The sequence below is a fragment of the Bubalus bubalis genome, chromosome 3 (assembly GCF_019923935.1).
Source record: "Bubalus bubalis isolate 160015118507 breed Murrah chromosome 3, NDDB_SH_1, whole genome shotgun sequence".
Taxonomy (NCBI): domain Eukaryota; kingdom Metazoa; phylum Chordata; class Mammalia; order Artiodactyla; family Bovidae; genus Bubalus; species Bubalus bubalis.
This window is the reverse complement of record NC_059159.1, coordinates 16,394,514-16,417,634: the sequence shown is the minus strand read 5'-3', so window position 1 is coordinate 16,417,634 and position 23,121 is coordinate 16,394,514. Positions and strand designations below refer to the sequence as shown.

Here is a 23,121-nt window from a genome sequence, read left to right as displayed (position 1 = left end):
GCATATTATCTAGATTCTCTAAATTTATATTATCAAAGTCCTTCAGACATATCATTCAAGTATAAATCTTGTCTTTATATAATTTGTCATTTATGATTCTTTTAGCATGACTACATTCTGTCTGCTATTAACATACAATTTCTCTTACCAGTAAGTCCAGTATAGTCTTAGTTTCTTTTCAACTTCTTATCAAAAGGAAAAATTTACCCCAACCAAAAAAAAGGAAAAAATCTAACCATTGTTAAAGAGCAGTAGTCAACTGCGCTGATAACTCACATATCAAGTCAGTAAACAGAAATAACCCTACCTTTTGTGTAGAGGAATTAAGTTGTGGCCTGCAGTTCTACTTATTTAAGACCCTTAACACTGTTTTACTATGTGTGCTTGTCACCAAGAACAGAAAAAGGAAATACAGATAGATAGATAGATAAAGGAAATATAATTCTCTTATATTGACTTTCTATTAGGATCTTCAAGGGGACACATTTGTTTGAGGTTTCAGCCTTTTTTTTTTTTTAATTTTATTTTATTTTTAAACTTTACATAATTGTATTAGTTTTGCCAAATATCAAAGTGAATCCGCCACAGGTATACATGTGTTCCCCATCCTGAACCCTCCTCCCTCCTCCCTCCCCATTCCATCCCTCTGGGTCGTCCCAGTGCACCAGCCCCAAGCATCCAGTATCGTGCATCGAACCTGGACTGGCAACTCGTTTCATACATGATATTTTACATGTTTCAATGCCGTTCTCCCAAATCTTCCCACCCTCTCCCTCTCCCACAGAGTCCATAAGACTGTTCTATACATCAGTGTCTCTTTTGCTGTCTCGTACACAGGGTTATTGTTACCATCTTTCTAAATTCCATATATATGCGTTAGTATACTGTATTGGTGTTTTTCTTTCTGGCTTACTTCACTCTGTATAATAGGCTCCAGTTTCATCCACCTCATTAGAACTGATTCAAATGTATTCTTTTTAATGGCTGAGTAATACTCTATTGTGTATATGTACCACAGCTTTCTTATCCATTCATCTGCTGATGGACATCTAGGTTGCTTCCATGTCCTGGCTATTATAAACAGTGCTGCGATGAACATTGGGGTACACGTGTCTCTTTCCCTTCTGGTTTCCTCAGTGTGTATGCCCAGCAGTGGGATTGCTGGATCATAAGGCAGGTCTATTTCCAGTTTTTTAAGGAATCTCCACACTGTTCTCCATAGTGGCTGTACTAGTTTGCATTCCCACCAACAGTGTAAGAGGGTTCCCTTTTCTCCACACCCTCTCCAGCATTTATTACTTGTAGACTTTTGAATCGCAGCCATTCTGACTGGTGTGAAATGGTACCTCATAGTAGTTTCAGCCTTTTTGAAATAAAATGATAACAAAATCATGAAATATATTATCTCTTTTGCTTTACTATGTGGTCATTAAAGTTAATACTAATAACACCTTTTAAATATTTTCCTTGTTTTGCTATTATATGACTTATTTCAAATGTTGCTTTACTGTCTCTGTCTTAAGAGGGGAAGATTAAAAAGAATAATCTCCATAAGAGTTTGGAAAATATGGGAGTCAAGCTCACAGAAGAAGAATTTGCTAAATTGTCAAAAAAGCTACAAGTTGATGGTGAGCACTAGAGATATTCTTAGGGCATTTTTTCCCGTTATCTTCTATGTGATAGCCTTAAAAAATAATTATAATTGGTGCCAGATAAATACTTAAAAGCTTAGAAGAGACCTCAATATTAAGGTGAGAGTAACCTAAGATTTGCTGGAGCAGCCATGAAGAGATACCCCACATCCAAGGTAAGAGAAACCCAAGTAAGAAGGTAAGTGTTGCGAGAGGGCATCAGAGGGCAGACACACTGAAACCATAATCAAAGAAAACTAGTCAATCTAATTACACGGACCACAGCCTGGTCTAACTCAATGAAACTAAGCCATGCCCTGTGGGGCCACCCATGACGGGTGGGTCATGGTGGAGAGGTCTGACAGAATGTGGTCCACTGGAGAAGGGAATGGCAAACCACTTCAATATTCTTGCCTTGAGAACCCATGAACAGTATGAAAAGGCAAAATGATAGGATACTGAAAGAGGAACTCCCCAGGTCAGTAGGTGCCCAATATGCTACTGGAGATCAGTGGAGAAATTACTCCAGAAAGAATGAAGAGATGGAGCCAAAGCAAAAACAATACCCAGCTGTGGATGTGACTGGTGCTAGAAGCAAGGTCCAGATGCTGTAAAGAGCAATATTGCATAGGAACCTGGAATGTCAGGTCCATGAATCAAGGCAAATTGGAAGTGGTCAAACAGGAGATGGCAAGAGTGAACATCAACATTCTAGGAATCAGCGAACTAAAATGGACTGGAATGGGTGAATTTAACTCAGATGACCATTATATCTACTACTGCGGGCAGGAATCCCTTAGAAGAAATGGAGTAGCCATCATACTCAACAAAAGAGTCCGAAATGCAATACTTGGATGCAATCTCAAAAACGACAGAATGATCTCTGTTCGTTTCCAAGGCAAACCATTCAATATCACAGTAATCCAAGTCTATGTCCAGCCATCCTACACTGCTCATACATAGCATGCTATCCCAGACCCATTTTGCTTATCATAGTGGTTCTTGAGCTTGAGTGTGTATAAGAATTTCTCAGATTTGATGAACCACAAATTCCTAGGCCACATACCCAGTTTCTAATTCAGTAGGTCTGAGATGGGGCCCTAGAATTCACATTTCTAACAAGTTCCTACATGATGCCTATGTAGCTGGTCTAGGAACCAGATACTTCAAGTATCACAGTATTAACTTATCTCCTACTTGTTAAAAACCCTTTCTCCTTCTCCTTCTTCTGATTAGCTCCTGCTAATTACTTTACTCATCTCAGATATTAACCCCCACATGCTGTCTTCACTGAATGCTCCAGGCTTGATTAGGGCCTCGGTCAGATCTTTGGCAGTACCAGAATATCAGTCAGCATCAAGGAAATTTTGATAATTATACTTATAAAACAGAAGGGCTCGCCAAAAGCCAGCCTTCTCTCTGGCCCAGAGTTTATGATCTCCAAAAAACTTTATTAATATGACATAAATCTTCAAAATCCCAAAATTTAAAGGAGTGTTCCTTTAAATTTTGATGTGAGCCTAATTTAGCTGACTTTATTATACTATATGAGTAATTTTTATATATTTCCTAAGGTCATACCATTATTATGTGTTTCTTTTGGACTTTTACTTGTAGCAAATGGAAATGTTGATCTGCATAATTTGATGGAAGAAGTGAAAGTCATTACAGGTGAGTATAAAGTCACTATAAACCTAAGATTGGTATGGTAATTATGTTTTGCCATTAACAATAATTGTCATGTTGATTCTGCATTATACTGCTTAATGTAAATATTTGTGTAGAGTTGGACTTAGTGGTACCTATGTTTCAGTATTAAAATTTTAGTGTCATGTCTTGGTAGAAAGACTTTAATTCTCTAGAGTAGTTCTCATAAATCTTTTATCTTGGTTAGTACAGTAAAAAAAAAAATCAAGTTTTGCTTCAAATTCACCTAACTGGTCCCCCAATTCTCCTGAATTTCTAGTCTCATGAAATTGGGCCATTCCTACTTACTAGAGGTTTGGAGCTTTGTTCCTTTCCAAAAAGCTATGTAGAAGCCTCAACTGAGGCAAATACTTTGAAAGACAGTACTTTCCCTTCCTGGCTACGGGACCTATAACAGATTCAAGTCTCAGCTTGACCCAACTGAAGAAGTGCTGACCCTTCTAAAGGATAAAGAGATTATTCATAGAAGGAACTGCAATACTTGGCTGATATGTACTGGCAAGGACTAGGACAGCATTTCTGGGAGAATATCTTCAAGTATAACCCAGAATAGAGTGTGGAAAATGAGGCTGAGGCTGGATAGGAAGAGTTTGTTGATGTAGGTGCTTGTTCCTGTAAGTCCAGTTTTAATGCCCAGCCAAAACTACTTGGAGTGGACAGTAAATGTCTGGGTTGGCTCCTAGGAGCTTGGAAGACAATGGCCCACATCAAATTAGGTGAAAATGCCAGAACTGCCTTGATACAATGCTGAGGAGAGAACAAAAAGTTCAAATAAATTGGGTATACCAGAATGAATCTATTATGTAAGACCTGAAGATCCATCAAATAACTATGTTCCTCAAGAGGGTCTATGGAACACTGTCTTTAATGAGGCAATAAGTGCATCCATCCAAATGTCCCTACCACAGGTCTCAGTGTCCAACCCCCTGTTAGAGCCATGACTGTGGTAGAGCAGACTTTCCAAGACTGCACATTCAGCTTTCTCTGAGGTTCTGCCTTTCTGACCATCAGGTACTGATCTTGGTCTTCAACACTGTCTCTTCAAATAGGAGATGCGAGCCTCTTAAACTGCTGCCATGGAAGCCTGCCCTTTACACATGCCTCAAGTTACTAAGCAACAACCATCCAATTACATTGTAAAATTAAAATTTACTCATATTTCTCAAACATTAGAGAATATCACTTGAGCCATTATATCCCCTTCCACCTGTATGTTTTTTTTGTTCAAATTTTTTAATATAAATTTATTTTAATTGGAGGCTAATTACTTTACAATATTGTATTGGTTTTACAAGCAATTCTCCAAAGGTGAACATCTCAGCAGTTTCAACAATACAGTGTGTTACAGGTTCCCAGGTGGCTCAGTGGTAAAGAATCGGCCTATCAATAAAGGAGATGTGGGTTCAATCCCTGGGTCGGGAAGATCCCCTGGAGGAGGAAATGGCAACCCACTCTAGTATTCTTGCTAGGAAAATCCCATGGACTAGAGAAGCCTGGTGGGCTACAGTGCCTGGGGTTGCAAAGAGTTGGAAATGACTTAGCATACACATACACATGCATGTGTTAGGGATTATTACCCCTTCCCTTACACCATCAATGGAATCTTTGTTATAACCTGTCCAGCAAGGCATACACCACCTTATGGTCTGCTTCTGAGGACCACTTCAAAGCCAAGTGTCCTAAATTTGGTTTTCAGAAGCAGACCCTGAGACTAGTATTTATGTGCAAGTGAATTGTTACAGAAGAGTTACCAAAGAAAACTTATATAAGGGGATGGAAGAAGCCAAGTAAAAGCCCCATCTTAGACAAAGTCTTGATACCTTCAGAATAATCCCACTGAAGATCTCTGTAAATTATACCTCAGAGTTGTCCCAATCGAGAGCTCTCACACTTTCCCTCAATCAGCCATTGGCTGACCCAGCCATACTTTCTTTGTTTTCTGTACAAGAGAGAAAAGCAGTCTTCAGTAGCATGAGGGTAGTCTTACAAACAAAAGCTACAGGTGCTGCTTGTTGAGAGCAAAACCACACCATGGCTGGGAATGCTCAAAAATGGTAAATAGGATCTGAGAGATGTGCGCAGAGCACAGGGACTACAAAAACTAATATGTAAGCCTACCCAAGGTCCATCTAGTCAAGGCTATGGTTTTTCCAGTGGTCATGTATGGATGTGAGAGTTGGACTGTGAAGAAAGCTGAGCGCCGAAGAATTGATGCTTTGGAACTGTGGTGTTGGAGAAGACTCTTGAGAGTCCCTTGGACTGCAAGGAGATACAACCTTCCATTCTGAAGGAGATCAGCCCTGGGATTTCTTTAGAAGGAACGATGCTAAAGCTGAAACTCCAGTACTTTGGCCACCTCATGCGAAGAGTTGACTCATTGGAAAAGACTGATGCTGGGAGGGATTAGGGGCAGGAGGAAAAGGGGACAACAGAGAATGAGATGGCTGGATGGCGTCACTTACTCGATGGACGTGAGTCTGAGTGAACTCCGGGAGTTGGTGATGGACAGGGAGGCCTGGTGTGCTGCGATTCATGGGGTTGCAAAGAATCGGACACGACTGAGCGACTGAACTGAACTGAACTGAACCCATGATTCAAGTGAGAACTCTGTGTCTAGTTATGAGACACAAGAGGAAAATGCAATGGTTATGTACTAGAAGACAGAGAAAAAAGGAAAAATCATGGAGAAGAGAAGGAAAAGAATGAGATGAGTATGTTTAATATTGATAAACCACCAGCTCCTGTGTAGGTCTGCTATCAGTTCACTTCAGCCGCTCAGTTGTGTCTGACTCTTTGTGACCCCATGGACTGCAGCATGCCAGGCTTCCCTGTCACCAACTTGCAGAGCTTACTCAAACTCATGTCCATCGAGTCAGTGATGTCAACCAACCATTTCATCCTCTGTTGTCCCCTTCTTCTCCCGCCTTCAATCTTTTCCAGCATCAGGGTCTTTTCCAATGGGTCGGTTTTTTTCATCCAGTGGCCAAAATACTGAAGTTTCAGCTTCAGCATCAGTCCTTTCAATGACTATTCAGGACTGATTTCCTTTAGGATGGAATGGTTGGATCTTCTTGCAGTCCAAGAGACTCTCAAGAGTCTTCTCCAACACCACAGTTCAAAAGCATCAGTTCTTCGGTGCTCATCTTTCTTTATAGTCCAACTCTCACATCCGTGCATGACTACTGGAAAAGCCATAACTTTGACTAGATGGACCTTTGTTGGCAAAGTAATGTCTCTGCTTCTTAATATGCTCTCTAGGTTGGTCATAGCTTTTCTTCCAAGAAGCAAGCATTTTTAAATTTCATGGCAAAAATAAATAAATAAATAAATTTCATGGCAGCAGTCACCATCTGCAGTGATTTTGGAGCCCAGGAAAATAGAGTCTCTTACGGTTTCCATTGTTTCCCCATCTATTTACCATACTTTTGCTATACTTTTTCTAGTTTTAACTGAAAAACTTTTTTTCTAACTATAGAGTAAATTGAATAAATTTACTCTAATGAATATAATTTTAAAAGTTTTTCCTTTGTTACTCACATAGTGGATTATCACATCACTTTATCTATAACCTGCATTGAGACTTTTCTTAAAGCTTCCAGAAAGTCCAATCAAAAATTTGGTGTATTGGTTATTTATATTGACATGTATAATCTACAGGATATATATTAACTAACCAAAGCAAGATGTAGAATCATCAATATAGAAAGCTACATTTTATGTAAGGAAGGAGAGGAAATAAGAACCTACATGCTTATTTTTGCAAAATCAATCTGAAACATAAATCAGAAAGTAATTTTAAAAAACAGTTCACTTGTAGGGGATTCAGGAAACACTGTGAAGGGGCTAGAAGGAAGTCTGAGTATATTTCTTATTTAGTTTTAACTTAAAAATGCTTAAATATTAAAAAAATCAAATATTGAAGAAAAATAAATTCTAAAATTGAAAATAAACTGAAACACATGAGTCTAATTATATAACAAAGTGCTAATAGAATGATACGTGAAAGTGAAAGTCGTTCAGTCACGTCTGACTCTTTGAAACCCTATGGACTATACAGTCCATGGAATTCTCCAGGCCAGAATACTGGAGTGGGTAGCCTTTCCTTTTTCCGGGTGATCTTCCCAACCCAGGGATCAAACTAAGGTCTCCTGCATTGCAGGTGGATTCTTTACCAACTGAGCTATCAGGGAAGCCCAATAGAATGATATAGGGAACCTAGTTATTTCAAGTGATTTCTGAAATGCAGTGCTATGACTGAACAGTGAAATATATACTAACTACAGAAAGGACTTCAAAGGAATCTTAAACTTTATTCAATAGTTTTATCATTAATAATAATATTGGAATTTAATATTGTGACTATTACAGGTAAAAGCAGAATAAAACAAATAAATATGTTAATATTCTTAGAAACTAACATGTTTCAGTTTCAGAGAAAAGAGGTACAAATATACAATCAGGAAGTTAGGAAAAATCCTGTAACTATAATTTGGATCATTACGAATTCACGGTTGTTTTTTTTTAATTATCCTGTTTGTTTTAAAGATGAATTTCCTGTATTTTCCTTGAAAGAAAAGGACCTAGAAACAATCACATCTTAGTTTCAATGATCATGGTTTCTCAATAGAATTTCTACTAAAAGGAACCCCAGAGCTCATTGGAGAAATTCTGCTTCCAGGTCTGGGATAGGAAAAGTACAGAGTGAGCATGGGGTACCTTTTTTCTGAAAGCAAGGTAATATTTAACGTGTTCCTGTCAAAAGAAACAGGAGTAGACTCCTGCTGGTCACACTGGGGAGAACTTGAGCATAAGAAGGAAGGAGGGAGGGGAGAACTTGAGCATAAGAAGGAAGGAGGGAGGGGAGAACATGGTGCCAAGTAGTGTAAAGTATCTTAAACGTGAGTCAGAAGTCGTAAGAAAGCAGTTGAATATGAGGTTCTCATTTGGCTTTACACCATTATCTAATCACTTCGTTATTAATCTTGCCACTCCTTGTTTATATAGAGTCCATGTCATTTCTAAAAAAAACAGATTTCTTTTTATTTAACAAGGTAATCAACCATGTTGCTTAGAAATGTATCCCACACTCTCAGCATTTATTTGGGGAGGAAATAGTTACTTGCAAAAAAGAAAAAGATGAACTATTTATACAGAAATTTCAGTTAACTGTTATATCTCTGAGATTAAATGACAAAAAAATGAAATGTTTTGTATGGTGCCTGGTACCAAAAAAAAAAAAAATCTCCATAAAGATTAGCTATCATTATCATTAGTAGTAATAGTGAAATCTTTTTTTCTTCCAGTTTTATTGAGATATAATTGACATAGAGTTACTGTATAAGTTTGTGTTCAGCATAATGATTTGACTTACATACATCAAGAAATGGTTACCACAGTAAGTTTAGTGAACATCTATCGTCTCATGTAGTTATAAAATTAAGAAAATAGAAAAAATTTCCTTGTGATCAGAAATTTTAGGCATTCTTAGCAATTTTCGTGTATAACATTCAGTAATGTTAACTATGGGCTTCCCTGGTAGCTCAGCTGGTAAAGAATCCACCTGCAATGCAGGAGAGCCCAGTTCAATTCCCTGAGAAGATTACCTGGAGAAAGGATAGGCTACCCACTCCAATATTCTTGGGTTTCCCTGGTGGCTCAGGCAGTACTACAATCCTCCTGCAAGGCAGGAGACCTGAGTTCGATCCCTGGGTTGGGAACATCCCCTGGAGAAGGGCATGGCAACCCACTCCTGTAACTCCTGCCTGGAGAAGCCCCATGGACAGAGGGCTACAGTTCATGGGACTGTAAAGAGTTGGACATGACTGAGCGACTAAGCACAGCACACAGTGCTATTAGAGTAGGAAATGGCAACCCACCCAGTATCCTTGCCTGGAGAATCCCATGGACAGAGGAATCTGGTGGGCTACAGTGCTCATTGTATTTATTATATTGTATATTACATCCCTCATACTTATTTACATAATAATTGAAAGTTGTACCTTTTGACTGCCTTCATCATATTTCCTTTCCTTCCACACCTTGCCCCTGGTAACCACAAATCAGATCTGTTTTCCTATGAATGTGTTTGTTTTTGAAGTATAACTGACCTACAAAACTGTGTTTGTTCTTGTTACACAATATAGTGATTGAATATTTCTGTTCATTTTTAAGTGATCACCACAATAAGTCATGTCGCCATATGAAAACATTACATAGTTATTTACTGTATTCCCCACTCTGTACATTTAATGCCCTGTGACATATATATATATATATATATATATATATATATATATATATATTTTGCAACTGAAAGTTTGTTCCTATTAATCTCCCTTGTCTATTTGTTTTATTCCCTACCACTGTCTCCTCTGGCAACCGTCTCTTTGTTCTGTGTCTAATACTCTGTTTTTGTTTTGTTATATTTGTTTGTTTTGTTTTTTAGATTTCTCATATAAGTGAAATCATACAATATTTCTCTTTCTTTGTCTGACTTATTTCACTTAGCATTATACCTCCAGATCCATCCATGTTGCTGAAAATGTCAAGATTTTTTTTATGACAGAGTAATATTCCATTTTGTATATATATGTATATATTTTATGACTAAGTAATATTCCATTCCATATATATATATATGTATATATACCCCACATCTTCTTATCCAATCATCTCTTGATGGGCACTTAGGTTGCTTCTATATCTTGGCATTTGTAAATTTGTAAATAATGCTGCAATGAACGTGGGGGTGCATTCATCTTTTCTAAGTAGTGTTTTCATTTTCTTTGGATAAATACCCAAGAGTTAGAAGAGCAAGATCATATAATAATTCTATTTTTAATTTTTTGAGGAATCTCCATACTGTTCTCCGCAGTGGCTGCACAAATTTATATTGCTGCCAACAGTGTACAAGGGTTCACTTTTCTCTACATTCTCTCCAACACTTGTTATTTATCTCTTTGATAACAGGCTTTCCAACAGGTGTAAGGTGATAGCTCATTGTGGTTTTGATTTACATTTCCCTGTTGATTCGTGATATTGAGCATGTTCTCATATACCTGTTAGCCATCTGTGTGTCTTGATTACAAAACTATCTGCTCAGAGCCTCTGTTCAGTTTTTTTAATTGGATTTTTTTTTTTTTTTTTAGTGTTGAGTTGTTTGAGTTCTTTGTGTATTTTGGATATGAACTCCTTATTGGATATATTGTTTGCAAATATCATCTTCCACTTGGTAGATGGCCTTTTCATTTGGTTGATAGTTTTTCTTTGCTGTGCAGAAGCCTTTTTGTTTAACATAGTCCCATTTGTTTAACATAGTCCCATTTGTTTACTTTTGCTTATTTTTTCCCCCTTTTTGCTTATATTTTTGTCTCCCTTATTTGAAGAGACAGATCCAAAAGATACTGTTGAAACTTTATGTTGAAGAGCTTATTGCCTGTGTTTTCTTCTAGAAGTTTTAGGGTTTCAGGCCTTACATTTAAGCCTTTAACCCATTTTGAATTTATTTTTGTACATCCTGTGAAACAGTAGTCCAGTTTGATTCTCTTGCATGTTTTCCCAACACCATCTATTGAAGAAATTGTATTGTTCCCATTTTATATTCTTCCCTCCTTTGTCATCTTGGGTTGCCCCACGGGCATGGCTTAGTTTCATTGAGTTAGACAAGGCTGTGGTCCTAGTGTGATTAGATTGACTAGTTTTCTGTGAGTATGGTTTCAGTGTGTCTGCCCTCTGATGCCCTCTTCCAACACCTACCGTCTTACTTGGGTTTCTCTTACCTTGGGCGTGGGGTATCTCTTCACGGCTGCTCCAGCAAAGCGCAGCCGCTGCTCCTTACCTTGGACCAGGGGTATCTCCTCACCACCTCCCTTCCTGACCTTCAACGTGGGATAGCTCCTCTAGGCCCTCCTGCGCCGGTGCAGCCACGATCCTTGGACACGGGGTTGCTCCTCCCGGCTGCCGCCCCTGACCTCGGATGCGGGGTAACTCTTCTCGTTGCCGCCCCTGACTTCGGACGCGGGGTAGCTCCTCTCCGGCCGTTCCTGCGCCATCGCAGCCTGGCACTCTTGGCCGCTGCCACTGACCTCGGACGTGGGGTAACGCCTTTTGGCCGCCGCCCTTCGGGCATGGGGTCCTCCCGGCTTCTGCCCCTGACCTCGAACGTGGGGTAGCTCCTCTTGGCCGCCTGCGCTTAGTGCGCCAGTCATCGCAGCTGCCTGCGCTTAGTGCTCTGGTTGTCGCAGCCACCATGCGCCAGGCTTCAGCAATATGTGAACCGTGAACTTCCTGATGTTCAAGCTGGTTTTAGAAAAGGCAGAGGAACCAGAGATCAAATTGCCAACATTCGCTGGATCATGGAAAAAGCAAGAGAGTTCTGCTTTATTGACTATGCCAAAGCCTTTGACTGTGTGGATCACAATAAACTATGGAAAATTCTGAAAGAGATGGGAATACCAGACCACCTGACCTGCCTCTTGAGAAATTTGTGTGCCGGTCAGGAAGCAACAGTTAGAACTGGACATGGAACAATAGACTGGTTCCAAATAGGAAAAGGAGTACGTCAAGGCTGTCTATTGTCACCCTGCTTATTTCACTTATATGCAGAGTACATCATGAGAAGCGCTGGACTGGAAGAAACACAAGCTGGAATCAAGATTGCTGGGAGAAATATCAATAACCTCAGATATGCAGATGACACCACCCTTATGGCAGAAAGTGAAGAGGAACTCAAAAGCCTCTTGATGAAAGTGAAAGTGGAGAGTGAAAAAGTTGGCTTAAAGCTCAACGTTCAGAAATCGAAGATCATGGCATCCGGTCCCATCACTTCATGGGAAATAGATGGGGAAACAGTGGAAACAGTGTCAGACTTTATTTTTTTCGGCTCCAAAATCACTGCAGATGGTTACTGCAGCCATGAAATTAAAAGACGCTTACTCCTTGGAAGGAAAGTTATGACCAACCTAGATAGCATATTGAAAAGCAGAGACATTACTTTGCCAACAAAGGTTCATCTAGTCAAGGCTATGGTTTTTCCTGTGGTCATGTATGGATGTGAGAGTTGGACTGTGAAGAAGGCTGAGCACCAAAGAATTGATGCTTTTGAACTGTGGTGTTGGAGAAGACTCTTGAGAGTCCCTTGGACTGCAAGGAGATCCAACCAGTCCATTCTGAAGGAGATCAGCCCTGGGATTTCTTTGGAAGGAATGATGCTAAAGCTGAAGCTCCAGTACTTTGGCCACCTCATGCGACAAGTTGACTCATTGGAAAAGACTCTTATGCTGGGAGGGATTGGGGGCAGGAGGAGAAGGGGACGACAGAGGATGAGATGGTTGGATGGCATCACTGACTTGATGGATGCCGGGGTCCAGCCCCGGCTGATCCAGGGTATTCGAAGGAGAGATGGCATAGGCGAGGGTCAGGAAACAACTGCTTAATTACACCTTAATTAAGGATACAAAGAGTAATAGAATGAGGATAGCTCAGTAGGAAAATTCAGTGGAGAAAAGAGGCTGAGTAGCTTGGTTTACGCAGGAGACCAATAAAACTTCAAGACAAGAAGTTTGCACCACTTACGTAGGCCGCAGGAGTCCTTCCGTTCTCCCGAAGGAGAGGAGACACTGAGGCCTCCCCGGTCGGATCTTAGAAGCCCAGGCATAATTAGCAAGCATGGCGGGTTCCGCGCTCCAGATGGAGACTCAGCCAGAATTTGGGAGAGAGAGTGACATGGGGAGACCAAGTTTTGGTGAACAAGGCCCGCACTTTATTTTCCAAAGTAGTTTTTATATCTTAAGTTATGCATAGAGGATAATGGGGGAAGGGGTGGAGTCATGCAAGGACAGCAGTTCCTGGTCCTAATCTAAGCCAGGCTTTCAAACTTACCATATGCAAAAGTTCAGGTGAATTACATCATCTTCTGGCCAGGAGGCCTGTTAACATTTTAAGAAACTTATTTTTCTCTAAAGGTGATTATTCCAAAGTCAGGCACCAGCCTCCAAAAAAGCATCGGACAAAGCTGCATTTTACATTTCTATACACCCATTATATCAATCAATACACTGCCAAGGACACAGTAGGTAAGGAGTATGGAGACTTAGCAGCAAACATTGGCCCAACAAGTGAAAAACCCTTCACTAATACAATTTCTAACCAATCTTTTAACTACTCAAAGGAATCTGTGTTTAGGCAGTTTAGAACATCTCCTGCCTCTCACAGTTGGGAGGCTCTGAACAATCACATGTGGCCGGAAAAACCTATTCAGGCAGGCTAGAGGATTTCCAAAGGAGTTTTTTGGTTGAAACACTGTCACACCCAGGAATTATTAACTGGAGCTGTAAGCTAACTCTTTTTTCAGAGAGAGGTAGTGGGGGACAGCCCCCCGTAAAGTCAGAGGTGTAGGTGAAAGCAAAAAGCAGAAAGTAGGCAGACTCTGGTTTGGGGGGTAGATGCTTGAGAATTTCCAGGGGGACTCCTGAGGCTCGATCCCGCCTTTGCGTATGCCGAGCCTCCTTCCTCATGACCTTTGTCATGGGCGGAGTTCCTCACGCTGGCTCCCGGCAGTGATAGAATTCCAGTTGAGCTATTCCAGATCCTGAAAGATGATGCTGTGGAAAGTGCTGCACTCAATATGCAATATGCACTCAATATGCAATATGCCAGCTCCCGGCAGATGGACATGAGTTTGAGTGAACTCCGGGAGTTGGTGATGGACAGGGAGGCCTGGCGTGCTGTGATTCATGGGGTTGCAAAGAGTCGGACACGACTGAGCGACTGAACTGAACTGAACTCCTTTGTCATAGATTACTCGGTCATATAAGTGAGAGTTCATTTCTGGGTTCTCTATTCTGTCCCATTGATTTATGAATCCATTATTGTGCCAGTACCTTATTATTTTGATTACTGTAGCTTTGTAGTATACTTTGAAATAAGGAAATGTGATACCTCCAGCTTTATCCTTCTCAAAATTGTTTTGACTTGCCGATCTTTTGTGATTCCATGCAAATTTTAAAATTATTTGTTCTAGTTCAGTGAAAAAATGTCCTTGGTATTTTGATATATACCTTGATATGTGTCCTTGGTAATTTGATAGAGATTGCATTGAATCTGTAGATTGCATTGGGTAATATAACCATTTTGACAACATTGACTCTTCCAATCCACAAACACAGTATATCTGTCCATCTATTTATGTATCTTCAGTTTCTTTGATCAGCGTCTCATAGTTTTCCAAATACAAGTCTTTTACCTCTTTAGTTAGATTTATACATAGGTATTTTATTCCTTTTGATGCAGTGGTAAATGGGATTACTTTCTTAATTTCTTTTTCTGATACTCTGTTTTTAGCATATAGAAATGCAATAGATTTCTGTAGATTAATTTTGTATCCTGTAACTTTACAGAATTCATTGATGAGGTCTAGTAGTTTTTTGGTGATGTCACTGGAATTTTCTATGTATAGTACATGTCTTTTGCAAGCAGTGACGTTTTACTTCTTCCTTTCCAACTTAGATTTCTTCTATTTTCTTTTTGTTGTCTGATTGTAGTGACTACAACTTCCAATACTTTTGTTCAATAAAAGTAGTGAGAGTGGTCATCCTTGTCTCGTACCTAATCTTAGCTTTCAGCTTTTCACTGTTGGGGATGACGTTAGCTATGGGCTTGTCATGTGCTGTGCTTAGTCGCTCAGTCGTGTCTGACTCTTTGCAACCCCATCAACTATAGCCCACCTGGCTCCTCTGTCCATGGGATTCTCCAGGCAAGAATACTGGAGTGGGTTGCCATGCCCTCCTCCAGGGGATCTTCCCAACCCAGGGATCGAACCCAGGTCTCCCACATTGCAGGTGGATTCTTTACCATCTGAGCCACCAAGGAAGCCCATGAATACTGGAGTGGGTAGACTATCTCTTCTCCAGGGATCCTTCCCAATCCAGGAATAGAACCAGGGTCACCTGCATTGCAGATGGATTTTTTTTTACCAGCTGAGCTACCACAGAAGCCTGGGTTTGTCATATATAACCATTATTATCTTGAGCTATGTTTCTGCTATAGCCACTTTGTATAGAGCTTTTATCATAAATAAATGTTAATTTTTTCAGAATCTTTCTCTGCATTTATTGAGTTGCTCATATGATTTTTACTCTTCAGTTTGTTAATGTGGTGTGTCATATGATTAGTTTGCAGATATTGAACTGTTCTTACATTCCAGGGATAAATTCCATTTGACCATAGTGTATAATCCTTTTCATATATTGCTGAGCTTGGATTGCTAATATTTTGTTGAGGATTTTTGCATCTATGTTCATAAGTGATACTGACTTTAAACTTTCTTTCTTGTGTGATATCTTTGTCTGGTTTTGGTATGATGGTGATACTAGCCTTGTAGAATGAGTTCAGAAGCACTCCTTCCTCCACAAGTTTTTGGATGGTTTGAGAAGAATAGGTGTTAACTCTTCTCTGAATGTTTGGTAAAATTCACCTGCAAAGTCATCTGGTCCTAGATTTTTGTTTGTTGGGAGTTTTTTTTTTTAATTACTGATTAATTTCATTATTGGTAATTGGGCTGTTATTTTTATTTCTTCCTGGTTCTCAGTATTGGAAGATTAGACTGTATGTTTCTAGGAGTTTATCCATTTCTTCTAGATTGTTCATTTTATTGGTGTATAACTATTTGTAGTAATTTCATATGATCTCTTCTATTTTTCTGCTATCTGTTGTAACTTCTCCTTTATCATTTCTGATTTTATTGGTTTGGGCCTTCTCTTTTATTCTTTTTCTATTCTGTTTCTCATCAATAGTTGCTCCATAATGACTTGCAGACTTATATAACAAATTTATGGTTACCAGAGGTGAAGGGTGGGAAGGTAGGGGTAGTTAGGAAATGTGGGATTGACGTGTACACAATGCTATGTTTAAAATGATAGCCAACAAGGACATACCATATATAGCACAAGGCACTCTGCTCAATATTATGTAACAACTTAAATGGGGAAAATTTTTGAAAAAGAATAGAAACATGTATATGTATAACTGAGTCACTTTGCTATACACCTGAACCATACTCCAATATGAAATTTGAAGTTAAAAAAATACCTCTCCATAAATAGTTGTAATTTTAGTGTGCCCATGGAAGCAGGTGAGCTCAGGGTCTTCCTACTCCACTTGCTCACTCCCGCTAGTAGTGAGATTTTTTTAATCCTGTGAACTGTCCAAAAATATTTTATTTATTGCTTAAAATCTTGCATATACTAATTACTCTTATCTTCTTCTCCAAATTGGACTAAAGGAAAGAATCCTAATATTATTTACACTGTCAATTTCTTTTATATATTTGGTTCAATGAATCTTTGATCTTTATGCTGAAAGACATAATCATGATTCAAAGGAATTAATTTTTTAATGTGGATCAGATGTTTTAAGTTTTAGTTTAAAAAAAAAGTTTTAGTTTCATGAGCACTTATGAGGTCCATGGAAGGGCTTCAGAACATCCTCTAAATCTTAATGCACTGTTTATAAATAAGAACAGGTGCACTGTGTAGGAGTGTAAGATACACAGCCTTTCTCAGATTCTCAGAAGGTATATGTGTCAAAAATAAAACCTTAAAAATAACTTCTCTGGAATCATTAAATTTGCTACACAGTCCTGTCTCTTTCTAATTAAGGGAGTGTTGACATCAAAAACCTGGAAACTGTACTTGGCAACATGGGAATCAAGATCACCAATGAGGAACTCAAAGATCTGACACGAAACCTGCCAGTCAGTGGTAAGTGTATTAGATACCATCGTCTTTTGAGCTTTGTACCTTTAACAGAGGAAGGAAAGAAATAAAGGAAATTTCATGGGGAAGATATCAAGATTGGAGGTGAGAAAGTTAAAGAAGTTGGGAATATACTGTTCCAGGTACTGGTGGCATGGTCAGTAGAAGAGTCTTTTGAACTCTGAGAGCAAGAAAGCTGGCCTCTACAAAATAGTCCATCTTTTCATTATCAAATATAAGATTTGATATTTTATTGGGTAGAAAGTCAAATTTACATTTTTGAAGAAAGCATGAATTTTAATATTTATAATTTTTTCTAACCCATGTTCTTTGCTTATTTTGAATAAATGTTTATTGAATGACCATTTAAAATGCTTAACGAAATGCCCAGTACACTTATTAAGTGCTATTGCTAGTTGTTATAATCAGGAAAGGGGAGAGTGTTCTTCTGTTATGTTAAATCATTTTATGAGATTCATGTTATGTTTTCTGTCTTACAGTTGATAATAAAGTGTCCCTTAAAACCTTGAAGGATGAAGTAAAAGCTTTTGCAGGTAGGAATTTATTATAAATGATTTATACTAAATCATGGTTTATGATAAAAATTTAATAGTATTTCCCAATATATAATATATGACTTATAAATTAGCATATTTTCAGTGTTCATTTTGATAAAATATTTTCATCTACTGACCAACAGATTAAGCTAACATTATCTGGATTTTATAAGTAAAACAAAATGACTATTTCTTCATTAGAAGTCTTATATTTGATGGGTTTTTTATTCAATAAAAGTATTTCATGAGTATTTATGGACAGAGTAAAAGCAGAGTGAAGCATTAAACATAATTTCATTGCAAACAGCTAATCACATAGTTTTAACAAAATAAAGTAAAATAGGTTATACTCTGATGATTATGTATTTTACCGTACTAACCATCTCTTGTCCTATTTGTAGATAATTGTACAAGCAGATTTGCTTCTATACTATGTGGTGTTATTCTAAGTATTCCAAGTTAGGAGTATATCCCATTTATTAAGGGACAAAATCTATTTTTGATTTGACCTTTCTTAAATGACTAGTTTTTTAAAAAAAAATTTATTTATCTATTTATTTATTTTCGGCTGCACTGGGTCTTCCTTGCTTTGCATGGGCTTTCTCTAGTTGCTGTGAGCGGAGGCTACTCTTCACTGAGGTGCACGAGTTTCTTATTGTGGTGACTTCTCTTGTTGCAGAGCACAGGCTCTAGGCATGTGTGCTTCAGCAGTTGTGGCTCACGGGCTGTAGAGCACAGGCTCAGTAGTTGTGATGCACAGGCTTAGTTGCTCTGCAGCTTGTGGAATCTTCCCAGATTAGGGATTGAACCCATGTCCCCTTCATTGGCATGTGGATTCTTACCCACTGTGCCACCAGGGAAGCTCTGATTTGACTTTTTATTAGGAAATCATTCATTCTGCAGGACAAGTATACTTTTAGATGATTTGAAATAATTGGTTTATAATAGCCAGGACATGGAAGCAACCTAGATGTCCATCAGCAGATGAATGGATAAGAAAGCTGTGGTACATATACACAATGGAGTATTACTCAGCCATTAAAAAGAGTACATTTGAATCAGTTCTAATGAGGTGGATGGAACTGGAGTCTATTATACAGAGTGAAGTAAGCCAGAAAGAAAAACACCAATACAGTATACTAACGCATATATATGGAATTTAGAAAGATGGTAACAATAACCCTGTGTACGAGACCGCAAAAGAGACACAGATGTATAGAACAGTCTTATGGACTCTGTGGGAGAGGGAGAGGGTGGGAAGATTTGGGAGAATGGCATTGAAACATGTAAAATATCATGTATGAAACGAGTTGCCAGTCCAGGTTTGATGCATAATAGGATGCTCAGGGCTGGTGCACTGGGATGACCCAGAGGGATGGTATGGGGAGGGACGGTGGGAGGGGGGTTCAGGATGGGGAACACGTGTACACCCGTGGTGGATTTATGTTGATGTATGGCAAAACCAATACATATTGTAAAATAATTAGCCTCCAATTAAAATAAATAAATTTATATTTTTTAAAAAAGAAATAATTAGCTTGGCCCTTAACATTAATTTTACCTATGAATATTCCATCTTTTCAAAGGAGAAAAAATTGATTCCAGTAACCTACAAAATGTTCTAAAAGACATGGGAATTGAGCTTACAGATAAGGAGCTTGAGCAACTGATGAAAACACTCCCCATTGATGGTAAGCCACGAGAATGTACCATGCCTCCCAGGGAACTTGATCTTATGGGTCAGCATGAGCAGCTCTTAATCTTTTAATAGTACAGTTTTGCCCCAAAATGCCATAAATTAATAGAAAGGCACTTTTGACTTGAGAATAAATTTCATCATTATCTCCTCAAACACAACTTGAGTCATCCCTAAGTGACTAATACTGTCACTTGGGTCAGCATTAGGTATGCAATATGAACAATGAAAAATAATAAAAGAGAAAGAAATAGAAACATCAGTAGAATAAAGCAAAAATATTTTTATGTGTTTTGTAGAGTTGCACTGTAGGAGAGTTAAGCTAATAAATGTCTCTAATACCAAGTAATGGATAAGTTTGCCATTGTGAAAGATATTTATATTCTTAAATGTCAATATTGTGGCTATAAAATAGACTAAATTTTAAAGCACGTCATTAAAATGTAACTTTTTGTAATCATACAATTTATAATTTTTCAATGAATTTTATATCAATTTTCCAGAGATCTGAATTGTACCTTTTCTTACAGCTCATGGAAAGGTATTTCAAAACAGATTGCTGAAGGATGTGAGGAGTAACAAAAGTAAGCAAACATGGTTAGGCCTGTGAAATATCCTCCTCAAGTGTTAAATTCATATCAAGAAACTATAATACTTTATTTTGCTTCTTGTTTTTCTTCTCACATCTGTGTTTTTTCCTGGTAAAAATCTTTACTTTATCTTAGAAGGAAGTTCTCTGTTAGATTGCATTTTTTTAAATTTTTATGAAAAAAATTATATAAACAAATAAAAGAAAGATGAAAGGAAGAGATAAAGAAAAGGAAGGAGGGAGGGAGCAGGAGGAGTAGGAAGGAAGGCAAGAGGGAGAGAGGGAAAAGTTTTGCCATGTATTCCAGATGTGACGACGAATAGAGAAAACAATCTGAGAGTAAGAATTGAGGGGAAAAATATAATCTCTACTTCTTTGTGAAGAGTACTGATTAGTGCTCTCTCCTTATAGTTGCTTAACTCCTATCCCACCTAACAGTTTCCTGAGCAGGTGTGCTTAAGGTTTGAGGAGACAAGTTCTAACTCTTGCTTTAAACTCTTTAAATTCTAACTCTGCTTGTAAAGAGCTGGAAAAATCTATTGTAGTTTTGTTCTTTTCTTGAAAATATTAGCATTTATACCAGGTTATGATGTCATTCTCTTTTACCAGTGTATATTCATGTAACAGTAATACCTGTTACTGTCTCAAAGAGATATCTGCCGTCTTGTGTTTATTGCAACATTATTTACCATAACCAAGACATGGTATGATGGCTGAATGAATAAATAAAATGAAAATGTGGGGTGTATGTGTGTGTGTGTGTGTGTGTGTGTGTGTGTGTGTACATGCAATGGAATATTATTCAGCCATTAAAATAGAAAGAAATCCTACCATCTGCAACACTATAAATGCTGCTGCTACTGCTGCTAAGTCGCCTCAGTCGCGTCCAACTCTGTGTGACCCCATAGAGGGCAGCCCACTAGGCTCCTCTGTCCCTGGGATTCTCCAGGCAAGAATACTGGAGTGGGTTGCCATTTCCTTCTCCAATGCATGAAAGTGAAAAGTGAAAGTGAAGTCGCTCAGTCGTGTCCGACTCTTAGAGACCCCATGGACTGCAGCCCACCAGGCTCCTCCATCCATGGGATTTTCCAGGCAAGAGTACTGGAGGGGGTGCCATTGCCTTCTCCGAACACTATAAATAGAGAGGGTATAAGTAAATAAGTCAGAGAGAAAAAGATGGACATTTTGTGATCTCACTTACATGTGGTATCTTAAAAAACTGAACTCATAGAAATAGAAAATTGGTAGTTGCCAGAGGTTTGGGGGTGGGGAGGGGAGTGGGTGAAGGTGATCAAAGGATACAAATTTCCAGTTGGAAGATGAATAAGTTCTAGAGATGTAATGTACAGCACAATGATTATTATTAACAATATTGTTAATATTGTATAGTATTTTTGAAAGTTAATAATAGTGTAAATCTTAACAAAAGTTCTCACCTCAAAATTATAACTGTGAGAAATGTGGATGCGTTAACCATCCTTATTTTGGTAATTATTTTGTAGTACGTACATATGTCAAATCATTATGTTGTACACCTTAAACTTGTATAACGTTGTATGTCAACTATTAGTATATCTCAATAAGCCTGAATGAGGGGAACCAATAATATGTTAGTTGAAGATAGTAAGTGATTTATGAATTTTTAAAATATTTTAGAATCATTCCAGTTTTCTTCCTTTCTCCCTTTCCTTTCATGTTTTTAAGGAGGAAAGGTTCATGTAAGTAACCTGGATACTGCATTAGAAGCCATGGAGGTCAATCTTACGGAAGAGGAACTTGATCACCTGAAGGATCTTCTGAGTGGTGAGCATTATGGAAAACGTGTGATTTTAAATAGAGGTTGAGTTTGCAGGATTAATTATGACTGTTTCAAAGGTTTGAATTATTTGTTACCCCCCAAAAAAAACCTTTGAATAGCTTTCAGGAGAACAACAACACGGCTCCATGTTTTTGTCCAGTTAAAGCCTGTAATCTATTTCTTTACACATTTTAGGCTGGAAATGGGTGCTAGTGAAAGAGAGAGGGGTTATTCTCCTCTGGTTTTTACAAAATAAGATCTGCAATGTGTTTTTTTCACTGATGCTTATATTACAGACATCAATTCGGGCTTTAACCCAATTTGTCCAGCCATTGATTCATGCATTCTTTTTTGGTCACTGTAGCAAAAAAGTATAAAATAATATGTATAGTGTTATTAATTTTCTAAAAAGATATGTAGTATACTTTTGTAAACTAAGGAAAAGTCTGGAAGAATATACAGAAAGCAGTTATTAATGGTGAGGTATGGTAATGACAGTGAGAAGAAGTAAAAAGAGGGACTATTTATATGTTTGTGTATTTTTTAAATTTGTTATGAAAAGTATGTTTAAATTTCTTTAACTCAATTTATTCTGTTTTTAATTTGAGATGGATGCAAATGATGTGTCAAGTGATAGGCCTTTGGCTGAGTGCTTATCCACCATTTAGTTTCAAGAGATTCACTAAACTGACCACTTACATAATTCAGTTCAGTTCAGTTGTTCAGTTGTGTCAGACTCTTTGTGCCAGGCCTCCCTGTCCATCACCAACTCTCGGAGTTTACCCAAACCCATGTCCATTGAGTTGGTGATGCCATCCAACCACCTCATCCTCTGTCGTCCCCTTCTCCCACCTTCAATCTTTCCTAGCATCAGGGTCTTTTCAAATGAGTCAGCTCTTCCCATCAGGTGGCCCCTAGCAAACATTCCTTACAGATCAGCACGAGTCTCCATCTGCCCACTGCATCAACACGTGGCAACACAAGGTATCAATCCTTACAAATATTAGAAAAGATGTATAATTTCAAGAAATAAGTGAAAATAAAGGACTTTCTGAAGGACTGCTTCAATCACACAAAGCCACTGACAAATGTAGACTTGGCAGAGTTAGACCATTTCATAATTGAGGAAGAAAAATTTTACATGAATAATAATGATAGGCCATTTGAAATAGAATAATTTGGGTTTCAAAGTATTTAAAGGAACCCTTAAAAAACAATCATTTTTTCAAAATTTATTTTTTATATATATATTTTTCAGAGTTTAAAGTAGTCCATGTTGTTGTTGTTGCTGCTGTTGTTCAGTTGCTAAGTCATGTCCAACTTTTTGTGACCCCATGAACTGCAGCATGGCTGGCTTCCCTGTCCTTCACTATCTCCCTGAGTTTGCTGAAA

General features: G+C 38.3%; 1 protein-coding gene across 12 annotated transcripts in view; it reads left to right on the top strand.

Annotated features, from left to right (window-relative positions):
* Nucleotides 1–23,121, top strand: part of LOC102391025 (EF-hand calcium-binding domain-containing protein 13) — a 96,719-nt gene that overhangs the window by 65,587 nt on the left and 8,011 nt on the right. For 10 of the 12 annotated variants that reach the window (XM_044938836.1, XM_044938845.1, XM_044938839.1 and 7 more), the window contains 7 exons: nt 1,524–1,628; nt 3,249–3,302; nt 16,994–17,095; nt 17,590–17,643; nt 19,233–19,337; nt 19,873–19,926; nt 21,636–21,734. In XM_044938836.1, the coding sequence (XP_044794771.1) occupies nt 1,524–1,628; nt 3,249–3,302; nt 16,994–17,095; nt 17,590–17,643; nt 19,233–19,337; nt 19,873–19,926; nt 21,636–21,734 (573 nt within the window). The remainder of the gene's footprint in view (nt 1–1,523; nt 1,629–3,248; nt 3,303–16,993; nt 17,096–17,589; nt 17,644–19,232; nt 19,338–19,872; nt 19,927–21,635; nt 21,735–23,121) is intronic. The other 2 variants (XM_044938842.1, XM_044938838.1) reach the window with 1 other exon arrangement.